General features: G+C 48.3%; 2 protein-coding genes across 2 annotated transcripts; one reads left to right on the plus strand and one right to left on the minus strand.

Annotated features, from left to right (window-relative positions):
* Window positions 1-519: 519 nt before the first annotated feature.
* LOC136515506 (expansin-A7-like) lies at window positions 520-4,148 on the plus strand. Its single transcript, XM_066509077.1, has 3 exons — window positions 520-777; window positions 941-1,265; window positions 3,338-4,148. The coding sequence occupies exons 1-3, from the start codon at window positions 627-629 to the stop codon at window positions 3,645-3,647; spliced, it is 786 nt and encodes a 261-aa protein (XP_066365174.1). The 5' UTR covers window positions 520-626; the 3' UTR covers window positions 3,648-4,148.
* A 763-nt stretch (window positions 4,149-4,911) lies between these two features.
* LOC136515496 (receptor-like cytoplasmic kinase 176) lies at window positions 4,912-9,663 on the minus strand. Its single transcript, XM_066509070.1, has 6 exons — window positions 9,259-9,663; window positions 6,875-7,200; window positions 6,610-6,745; window positions 6,354-6,496; window positions 6,143-6,266; window positions 4,912-5,497 (listed from the first exon to the last, which is right to left on the minus strand). Exons 1-6 carry the CDS (start codon window positions 9,320-9,322, stop codon window positions 5,034-5,036), a joined length of 1,257 nt encoding a protein of 418 aa, XP_066365167.1. The 5' UTR covers window positions 9,323-9,663; the 3' UTR covers window positions 4,912-5,033.
* Between the last annotated feature and the right edge of the window lie 1,165 nt (window positions 9,664-10,828).

A 10,828-nucleotide genomic window follows, 5' to 3' on the forward strand; every position in this document is an offset into this window, starting at 1 on the left:
CTATGATTTGACAATATGGTGCTGCCACAATACATGTGTTAATAATAGATTAATTAGATTTAATAAATTTATCTCGCGGATTACTGATGGATTTTATAATTTTTTTATTAGTATCTGAACACGCTGGGTGACATCTAAATATCACTCCTCCCGATGCACCCCTGGTACTTCAGGCGGCTCTGTATTTAGGGCCTGTTTAGTTGTCAAAATTTTTTGCGCAGTACCTGTCACATCGAATCTTGCGGCACATGCATAGAGTAATAAATGTAGACGAAAAAAAACTAATTGCACAGTTAGGTGAGAAATCACGAGACGAAACTTTTAAACCTAATTAGTCCATAATTAGACACTAATTACCAAATACAAACGGAAATGCTACCCTTGCCAAAATCCAAATTTTTTTATCTAAACGGGGCCTTACACAAGCCCTTCAGTCTCCACGGGCCGCGCCCGCCCGCGCCTTTATCTGGTCTGTCTCGTGCCTCCATAAATACGACCCCGCCCAGCCGCCCTTCGCCACTCGCCACCCACCGTTCCACTCCGCTCGCTCGCCTGCGTGGTGCAGTGCACTGACTGACAGCGTCCGTCCTGTAGCGGCAGGCGAGGAAGAGGACTCAGGGAGAGTAATGGCGGCGATGCCGGCGGTGCTGCTGCTGCTGACCGCGGCGACGATGCTTTCCCCCGCCGACGCCCGAATTCCCGGCGTGTACGGCGGCGGCGGCTGGCAGAGCGCGCACGCCACGTTCTACGGCGGCAGCGACGCCTCGGGCACCATGGGTATGTTCGTTACATTACATACGTCCGGCCTGGCTGGTCTGGTCTGGTCGCAGCGTTTTCTTCCTTCCTTCCTCGCCGTGCTTGTCGTCGATCTCATGAATGAGAAGAAACGGAATGGCTAACTGAGAGAAACGTTTGCCGTTCTCGGCTGGCGGTCTTGCAGGCGGCGCGTGCGGGTACGGCAACCTGTACAGCCAGGGGTACGGCGTGAAGAACGCGGCGCTGAGCACGGCGCTGTTCAACGAGGGGCTGAGCTGCGGCGCGTGCTTCGAGATCAAGTGCGAGAACCAGCCCGGGTGGCGGTGGTGCCGCCCCGGGAGCCCCTCCATCCTGGTGACGGCCACCAACTTCTGCCCGCCCAACTACGCGCTCCCCTCCGACGACGGCGGCTGGTGCAACCCGCCACGCCCGCACTTCGACCTTGCCATGCCCATGTTCCTCCACATCGCCGAGTACCGCGCCGGCATCGTCCCCGTCTCCTACCGCCGGTACGACGACGCTTTCCCTCCTCTCCTCTCTCCCTCTTCAACAGCGTTGGGCACGGTGCCAGTAGTAGTAAACGACATGCTTCTTGGTTGGAGCACCGGGGCTCTGACGCCTTTTGTCCCTCCACTCCACTGGGCGTTTCGTCTGCAGGGCAATAGCAGAGATTCCTCCCTCTGCCCACGCGTCTTTTGAGGCGTAGTGGGGCTCCTCCTCCTCTGCTCTTCGCTGCCCGCTGCACTGTAGCTGTGCCCTGTGGGTGGGAAAAGAAAAAAAAACCGTGCCCGTGACGCGTTCCGTCACAGGCTCACGCACGGCAGCCGGGCACACAACCACCATCCACCAACGCCCGCACCGCGTCCGTTCCGCCTTTTTTTTTCCTCCCCCCCCCCCTCCCCTGCCCTGCCCGTTTCGTCAGCTCCGGTGGCTTGTTCCGTTGCCGATCGATCGATCTGGCGGCACGGACCTGCACGGCATGGCAATTCATTTCGCGTCGCTTAGTGTTTAGTCTCTAGTCTTACTGAGAAAAGAACACGCCCTTAGCTTCGATCACGGCGCGGGCGGGCAATTACTACTTTCCCCGGTGGCGGGCTGGGGATGGGGGACCGGATCGGGGCGTAATAGCCGCAACGCAAAATTCTGCGGTAGTACGTGATAAATCCAAGGCGATTTGGTACAGAGCTAGAGGAAATTTGTGATTTTCTGCGTCCATACGAGTCCACCACGTCTCCATTGGCACTTCTTGGTACAGTTTGGAACGTAGTAGTTCTAGAGTTTGAGCTTAGCCATTGCGCGGGGTGCACACCATACAGACAACACAAGCATAGTAGCGAGCGAGCCCGTTCCGGCAGGTCACATGGGACGGAAGCCGGACGGACGGACGAGCGTCCGGTGCTACTAGTAGTAGTTTAGTAGTACCTCTCGTCGACTCCTGACGAAAGAAACGCAAGTATTCTATTTGGGTCTAATCTGCCATCTGTACAGTTGTGGTTGTTTTTGTTGTGTTTAGCCTTAGTGGCATTGCACTGTTTCGTTTGGCTACGGCTGAAAGTAACGTCGGTTACGAGAGACAAATAAGAGATAAATACCGTTCGGTGACTTAAAAAAAAGTACTCTTTATAAGGCAAACGGCCCGGCCGAGTAGTGGAACACTGTTTCGAGAAGGACGACCACCCGGGGCATCGGCCACAGGGAAAGGCCCAGAGAAGCCTCCAAAAAAACACCTTGGTGGCAGCAGTAGGAACAGTAGACGACACTGGTAGGGCAGCACAGGCTTTGACCTTTTTCACTTTTGCCGCCGGGGGGTGCAGGCAGGCACCGCACAGCCTCCGGGGCTTTTGCGGCTCTCCCCGTCCACGCCTGACGCGTCACATCTCCAAAATGACCCCATAGGCCCATACCTTCACCGGCCTGCCTACCACCTGAAATGGCCCCTTTGCCCTTGGTTCCTCCGTGAGCCGGTCCCCGCGTGACCTGTAAAGCCCAGGGGCCTTTCCGTCCTTCCGTCCTGCAGCTCCGCCATTACCGCGTGTAGCCGCAGTGGTCCTTGGCCATGTTTAGTTCTCCCGATTCCTGAATTTGGTACTATGCAAAAAGAAGATTCCTCGTCACATTAAATTTGTGGTACATGCATGGAGTACTAAATGTTGACGAAATCAAAAATTAATTGCACAGTTTGGTTGTACTTTGCGAGACGAACGTTTTAAGCCTAATTAGTCAACGATTGGACAATTATTACCAAATAAAAACAAAATGCTACAGTGTAGCTACCGTGCTCGGTTTTTCCGGCGGCGCCGAATCGGTGCTGAACTAAACATGGCTCTGGACTGCACTCTGCCTGCGCTAGCTGCACCTCCTGGCGGTGGTGCCTGTCGTGCTTTTCTTTTTTCCACTACAGCCGCAAGAACAACTCGCTTGGCATTTCCCGTTCTGCCCCTGTGTACTGCTGCTAGTAGTACAGGCTGGATTTAAAAGCCCTAAATCTAGCGATGCTGTAAAAAAAGTGTTTACTGGGAGTGCTTAGCATTATACAAAAGAAAAAGAAAGCGTGCTAATGATGATTTGGTTCTCGCTGCAGGGTGCCATGCCGGAAGTCCGGCGGCGTGCGGTTCACCATCAACGGCTTCCGGTACTTCAACCTGGTGCTGATCACCAACGTGGCCGGCGCGGGGGACATCGTGCGCGCGAGCGTGAAGGCGTCCAGCACCGGGTGGCTGCCCATGTCCCGGAACTGGGGCCAGAACTGGCAGTCCAATGCCATCCTCGTCGGCCAGGCGCTCTCCTTCCGCGTCACCGGCAGCGACCGCCGCACCTCCACCTCCTGGAACGCCGCCCCGCGCAACTGGCAGTTCGGCCAGACCTTCGAGGGCAAGAACTTCAGGGTCTGATGAGGTCATATCAAATTCGACCGCTGAGTGAGAAGAAGCCAAGGTCTTCTTATTATATATACATAATCACTACTAGTATACCTAGTCATTAAGCGCGTGCTAGGGTGGGAATGTACGTGAATGCCCGTTTAAGGCCACCACGCCTTCTCGCCTTAATTCCAGGTCAAGTCCTCTCTGAAAAGGAGTTTTTTCTTCTGAACATTGGGGGCAAAAGGGTCGGTTAGGGTATATTGCCGTCTAGCTGGTCCCTAGTACTCTACTCCATGAGTGTGTGGTTATGGATCGTGTTTGTGGGGTGTGATGGATATCTGTCGAAACTGAAGAGTGGCTGAAGTGGCTGTCAAGCTGCAGCTCAAAATTGGGGGGTGGTGAGCGTAGCCCGCAGCTGCTCGTCTTGTCCTTCCGTCCCGTATCTGTCTCCATGACACGCCTTTGTTATCTCTTTATTGTTATCATGGACCTGATTTCCATTGCCAGTAAGTAAGGTGGTTGGACCTGTAAGAGTTTCTTTTCTTGCTGCTCTCGCTTCTGTCTCGCTGTGATGCTTGGTTAAGAAAACCTCGTAAACCTACGCGATATACGCATGATGACGACCGCGATGATTCATTGATTCGTGCCGGCTGCTTTGCGTGAATGCTGGCAAGGGCTGCTTCCTCCAGTTGTGCCGAAATGAAAATACGTGAAACAAAGGGATAAAGCAGAAAGCGAAAGCGGGCAGCCGGGCACCGGGCAGGGACTTCTGCTTTGGGATGGCCTCGGTCGGTTCTGTCTTGTCTGGTTGCTCGAGTTCGGACGATAGGGTCGCGCTCGTGACGGCGACTGCGCCACCGACCACGCCGTGTTCGGGACATGGCATGGCTCGCCGGCATGATGATGCTCTGCTACCGGTGCGGCTTGGTGAGTTCATCGGGAGATGGCGCTAGTTACGCGTCGACGTCGCCGTGGAGGGAGCCAAATGCGACTCCCACTCCTCCGTGACACCCAGTTGAGGTGTGGACATGGTTGCTGTCATCAGGCGATGCGGTGGGGCCGAGATCAGCGGCGTGAAGAGAGGGAGAGAACGGAGATGGCAATGGCCGGCAAGCTGAGCAGCTGGGACTGCCAGTGCCATCCACATCCACTTCGATGCCCATCGCAACGGCCCTCACGTCGGAGATCTCGATCGGCAAAGCGCCTGTCAACATCATGTCACCGATACATCAGCGCCCTTCGGCTATTTTTCTCTGACAACAAGTCAGACGCAGTCAAGCTGAAACCGAGCAGCTCACGATAAAAACGAAAAGACTTGTTACCAAAAGCCTGATTACCCTCAATATACACAGACCAGAGCATATTCACAAGCTACAGTCTAGCTAACGACCTGACCAAGTTCAATGCTTTTCCTTGCTAACGAGAATGGGTCAATGGTTTTGGATTTGGACCAACAGTCTCCTTTGTGCCTGCCAGGCTTCTCCGGCGAGGCTTGCGAGTGCTCTTGCTAGCATTCACAGCAGCAGGTGCCTGTTTGGTTCCAGCCTTGGGTTCTTGATGCTTCTCGGCTTCACCGGAGTCTTGGATCTCTTGTAGAATAGTGACCACAGCATCCATAGTCGGCCTCATCTTAGCTTCGTAGGATAGGCATTCAAGAGCAAGGGCAGCAATTGTTTGCGCACTGTTGAGATTGTATTGACCTTCCAGCCTTGTATCCAGGATGCGGAATATCTTGCGCTTATGTGTGAGGTAAGGTCTAGCCCACTCCACAAGATTGTGCTCACCCTGGGGGCGGTTCTTGTCGATGGCACGACGGCCTGACAGCATCTCCAGAAGCACTACTCCAAAGCTATAGATGTCGCTCTTTGTAGTTAGGTGACCTGAAAGTGTAGCGTAGTTCAAAGAAAGAGATCCATATCACATACTGAATGAGCTGTTCATACAAGGCTACTGAAATAAAACGGCGTTCTTTGCCTACAAGACAGAATCACAACATTTTCGCACCAAAGCTAGGAGTGCAGTAATTTGAATTCATAAAATGGCATCTAAGCCACGCAATGATTGAGCTGTTCTTACAAGGCTACCGAAATAAAATGGCGCTCTTTGTATACAAGACAATCACAACATTTTCGCACCAAAGCCCGAAGTGCTGTAATTCGAATTCATAAAATGAAATCTAAGCCACGTCACGCAACTGTTTATGATATATTTAGAAGACCATGAAAACAAGCACCAACATCCATGGCCTTCTTTTTCAACCCCACTCCACTAATGCATAGCACTAAAACTTCTTTCAAAAATGCAACTTAACTAGTCAACTCAATATAGCATATGATACACCAAAATTGGAATTTCCATGCAGGGGACCAATTATACCATTTTTAAGGAGTCTAGGATTTATATTGAATGTGTCATTAATGTATGCCATTAGCTACGTTTTTGTCACAAAATGCAGTTTCTAGATCAGGGCAAGCAAATCTACAGAAATTTGGAGGGAAAACACAGAGCTGCACTTCAAATGTTACCTGTTGAAAGATACTCAGGAGCGGCATAACCATATGTTCCCATAACTCTTGTGGACACATGGCTCTTCTCACCAACAGGACCATCCTTAGCCAATCCAAAATCAGAAAGCTTCGCAGAATAATCCTGCGTATTAATACAATGTACCTCTTTCAGTGGAGCAAACAAATGTTGAAATGAGGTATCCTGCATTGCAGATTCACTTTCACTTACCGTGTCAAGGAGGATGTTGGAAGTCTTAAAATCTCGGTAAATAACTTTTGCCTCTGCACTATGAAGGTAAGCCAGTCCTTTTGCTGCTCCAAGTGCAACCTTCATTCTAAAGTTCCATGACAGGGGTTGGAAGTATGAGCCTCCTACATCAAGGGTTCATAGAGCAACTAATAAATCAGAAGACATACTACCACAGCAATATTATAATATGAACAAAAAATAAGAGATCAGTAACACAAGGTCCTGGGTAACCTACTCCTAAACAGATGATTTTCCAAGCTCCCACGGGGCATGAACTCGTATACTAGCAGTCGGTGCTCATCCTCTACGCAGTATCCAATCAGCTTGACAAGGTTGGGATGACAGAACTGACCTAGGTAGTTAACTTCCGCCTATGAACAGAATACTTATCTATGTTAGTAACCAAAGACAACACAGAAAGGTGAGATGCAAGAGGAAATTTCAAACAAACATGAACAATCATGTATTCACAGGGCAATAGCATTATACATTATACTCACCAACCACTCTCGGTGCCCTTGCAAACCCTCATGGTTGAGTTTTTTCACAGCAACAGCAATTCCAGTGCCAGGCCTGCAAGGTGATAATGTGTTCTCATCGATCCATCCTTTATAGACAGATCCAAACCCTCCTTCACCTAGAACACTATCAGGACGGAAATTCCTTGTGGCTGCCTTGAGATTATTGAAGGTGAAGACCTTAACATTGGCGGATTGCAGTATTTCGCATTCAGTCTTGGCACTTGGTGGCATGGAAGCTGAAGAGGCTCGACTACTACAGCCGCTAAGCCTACTCCCATCCTTACCACTACTCTTCGAGAATATTCCTGCAGATCAAGCATTTAGTAAAGATTCTACTCAAGGGTAAAAGAAAACACCGAACAAAAGCCTCATATTGTTCCAATGGTGAATAAGATTGTGATGATATATCCGAGGCTCATATAAATAACAACCATCACTATCCAGAAGGCACATCCACTTAAACATATATTTTAATAGGAAACTAGCACCGTACAATATAAGGAACTGTATATTGAAAATCATTGCTCGGCCATCTCTAAAGATTGATAAGAGAACCTGCAGACAGCTATAGGCAGGAATAATCGCTGTCTTTGGCAAAAATTCTAGCACTAATGGGTTGATTGATGTCGAAGAATCAGCTCCAGAAACCAATTTTCCTAGAGGATCCTAAAACATTTTTAGTGCAAGAGCAACCGATGTAGGCATATGATAACGCAGTAAACATACATGCCTTTTGTAAGGAAAAACAATATAAGTCGGCATTAACGTAACTGTGACTAACCGCTCAAAACATTTAATCAATAGGTCATAGAAACCGACTATCGGATGTGAACTGGTAGACATTACTAGCTTTGTTATGACACTATCAAAATACATCAAGGTAGAATTTCGGTGTTTTTCCTAATTTTGTACCAACACCGTACATTAAGCAAATGAATAAAAAATATAATAACAACAGGAAACAATTAGTCAACTCCTAAAATATTTTTTCCTTTGTTCGTGTGATATATTTCACAAGAGGGAAAATGTGAATAGCTAAGGTCCACACTCAACAGTATAAGCTTGCCAAATAGTGGTCATCTGGGGTACACACACAATGCTACAAGAAAAGTCATACTAGTTATTACACTACCACAGTACTGGTCCTGCGTCGATCCTATATCACCTAGGTCAAAGACAGAATCTCAGGGTAGTTGGAACTACACATGCAGGTGGACCATCAACACAAAACATTATCTAAGGGCTTGTTTAGTTCCCAAAAAGTTTTCCAAAAAGTGCTACAATAATCTTGCGATACGTGCATGGAACATTAAATGTAGACGAAAAAAAACTAATTGCACAGTTTGGTTGGAAATTGCGAGACGAACATTTTGAGCCTAATTAGTCCATAATTGAACACTAATTGCCAAATAAAAACGAAAGTGGTACAGTAGCTAAATTCCCAAAATTCGCGAACCAATGAGGTAGTGATAAGACTTCTTGCAGTAAAGTCAACCTCATGTCACTTACCAATGTCATCTCAGGAGGACAAGTGCTACCGAGCGGATAACGAAAGAACCCCTGCACATGTCCCATCCATTACCATACGAAATAAGGGCGCGCTTAGATCAAAAAAATTTTGGGTAGATTTTCGTTTGTATTTGGCAATTAGTGTCTAATTATGGACTAATTAGGTTCGAAAGTTTCGTCTCGTGATTTCTCATCTAATTGTGCAATTAGTTTTTTTTTTCGTCTACATTTAGTACTCCGTACATGTGCCGCAAGATTCGATGGGATGGTACTGCGTAAAATTTTTTGGAAACTAAACAGGCCCTAAGGTAATACCTATCATCTAATAAAGGCTCAGTTCTTTTTGCACAAGTGCAGAACCACCTACAAAAGTACATCGCCTCAGGTTCCAAGCTCGCTTTAGCAAAAAAAAAACCACTCTAGAGCGATTGCGATGGCTCACTTCTAGCTCCTTGGACACACTGAGGTTGGCAAGACAGCTGAAACGTTGGAATCATCTAACAGAACAAGACCCACCGGAATAGCCCAATCAGCCTAACCAACAAGCAAGAGTACATAACCACAGTATGCCATTGCCTACTTGATTCGATGAAAGTTCCCCCTCTGCTGCTAGGAGCCTAGGAAACTTATCTAATCAAATCGCCCAAAAAAAAACGCATCACGCAGATGAGCACACATCATTTCGCAAAAGATACATACATGTGTCGCGAGCAACGAACCGGAATTTTCACATCTCAAAAGCCCTCCGCCTGACCGGAGAGCGCAACTAGCAAGCACGGATCGCCCAAACCCCTCCTCGAATCGCCCCATGAACTAACGGTACCAAGCAACGGCAGCGAGAAGGACGGACGAACCTGATGCGCCAGGGTGAGAGCTCCCATCCTTGATCCGCGCGCCCCAGAAGCAGCAGTTCCCCATTTCCGCGTGCTCGGTGCTGCCCCCGCCGCACCGCCGGAGCGAAGCGCGGCAGCGAGAGCGGTGCCCGACCAACCAATCGGATCAAACGAGCCGCGTCGCTGGCACCGGACACGCACCGGAGGCGCCTCGCGATCCGCAGGGGGCTAGGGTTTTGGGATGGGAGCTGCGAAGCGGTGGGCGGATGGACGGAAAACAGCAGGAGTGGAGTATATAGAGAGGGGTGGAGGGAAGTGGCGTGGTGGAGCGCGTGAGAGGCTGCCGCTTTGGGGAGGGAGTGTGCCGAACAAGCGAGCGAGGGAGGGAGGGAGAGGAGCGTGAGGCAGTTAATGGCGGGCAAGGGAAGCGTGTGTTAACGGGGCAAGGCGCCGCGGGTTCCACCTGCGCTCCAGCTGGTGCGCGCGGCCGTAGAGGCACGGTTACCGGGCGGGACGCTGCCGAGTGGGCCCCACGTTGGGGACCGCGGATGTTACCGTTTCACCTCCGGGGTTAACGGACGAGTGTTTTACCTTTTACGGTCGAGACTGGCTCAAACAGATCGGGCTGTCAGGTTCGGCCCACGGCCCGGGAAATTGGGTGGTGGGGCTGTTGGGCTTAGTTAAACCTGGTTCCTGATGAACGATAAATGGCCCGTTAGTAGCCCCACAAAGTCTCAAACTGTAGTGTACGGATTACAAATTTGCAATGTTGGAGAGAGATCTTGTAAGAAAAAGAGAGCTTATAAGGTTACCTAAAGGTTGTATTTCCTGAGGAGTTTTTTTATACCGTTACTAAAATGTAGATCTTTGTAGTTCAGTTCTAGTTAAAATTAACCAAGTTTATAAAAAAATACCAACATGTGCGGTTATCAAATTTGCACTCAAAGGAAATATATTTTGATAGTCCATTCATTTGATATTTGTTGTGAATATTAATATATTTTTAAAACACCCTAAGGTTAGAATTATGGGATGCATATTTCATAAAAGTACCGACTCTTCTATCTTTCAATAATCATAAGAGTACGACCGCTAAAACACGTATAGAAAATCAATTCGTCTCTCTTTCATTGTGTGCAAGATCCTATGATATGTAATCCAGTTGTCCATTAGTGTAATGTGTATTTTGGATAGAAAAATCATACTTTACAACCTCTGATCATTAATTAGTTAAATCTATATCTATCTATCTATATCTATATCTACCTATCTATATCTATATCTTTTATAAACATAAACCATGTTATCTTTCTATCTCAACGTTCAAGTCATCCGCGTCATCTTCCACTAAACATCAACATCATTTCCCACTAAATGCCACACCATCCCCACTAACTTTCAACATCTTTCTATATCAACATGCAAGTCATCAACGTCATCTCCCACTAACCATCTATATTTTTTGCTAAATGTCATGTTGTCCCACTATTTTTCAACCTCTTAATGCATCCAATCCATGTCACGTCCACTAAGTGTAATTACTATTTTTAATATATAAGAAATATACAAGATAACAAGACATCCATATTTG

This window comes from Miscanthus floridulus, chromosome 2 (assembly GCF_019320115.1).
Source record: "Miscanthus floridulus cultivar M001 chromosome 2, ASM1932011v1, whole genome shotgun sequence".
Lineage (NCBI taxonomy): Eukaryota > Viridiplantae > Streptophyta > Magnoliopsida > Poales > Poaceae > Miscanthus > Miscanthus floridulus.

Excerpts from the sequence above, each read along its gene's own strand:
- LOC136515506 (XM_066509077.1), top strand. The coding sequence starts at position 627 with ATGGCGGCGATGCCGGCGGTGCTGCTGCTGCTGACCGCGGCGACGATG. Across the intron at positions 778-940 it reads CGACGCCTCGGGCACCATGG|GCGGCGCGTGCGGGTACGGC; the intron begins GTATGTTCGTTA and ends GCGGTCTTGCAG. Across the intron at positions 1,266-3,337 it reads GTCCCCGTCTCCTACCGCCG|GGTGCCATGCCGGAAGTCCG; the intron begins GTACGACGACGC and ends TTCTCGCTGCAG.
- LOC136515496 (XM_066509070.1), bottom strand. The coding sequence starts at position 9,322 with ATGGGGAACTGCTGCTTCTGGGGCGCGCGGATCAAGGATGGGAGCTCT. Across the intron at positions 6,746-6,874 it reads AAGGGCACCGAGAGTGGTTG|GCGGAAGTTAACTACCTAGG; the intron begins GTGAGTATAATG and ends TTCTGTTCATAG. Across the intron at positions 6,267-6,353 it reads CCAACATCCTCCTTGACACG|GATTATTCTGCGAAGCTTTC; the intron begins GTAAGTGAAAGT and ends ATTAATACGCAG.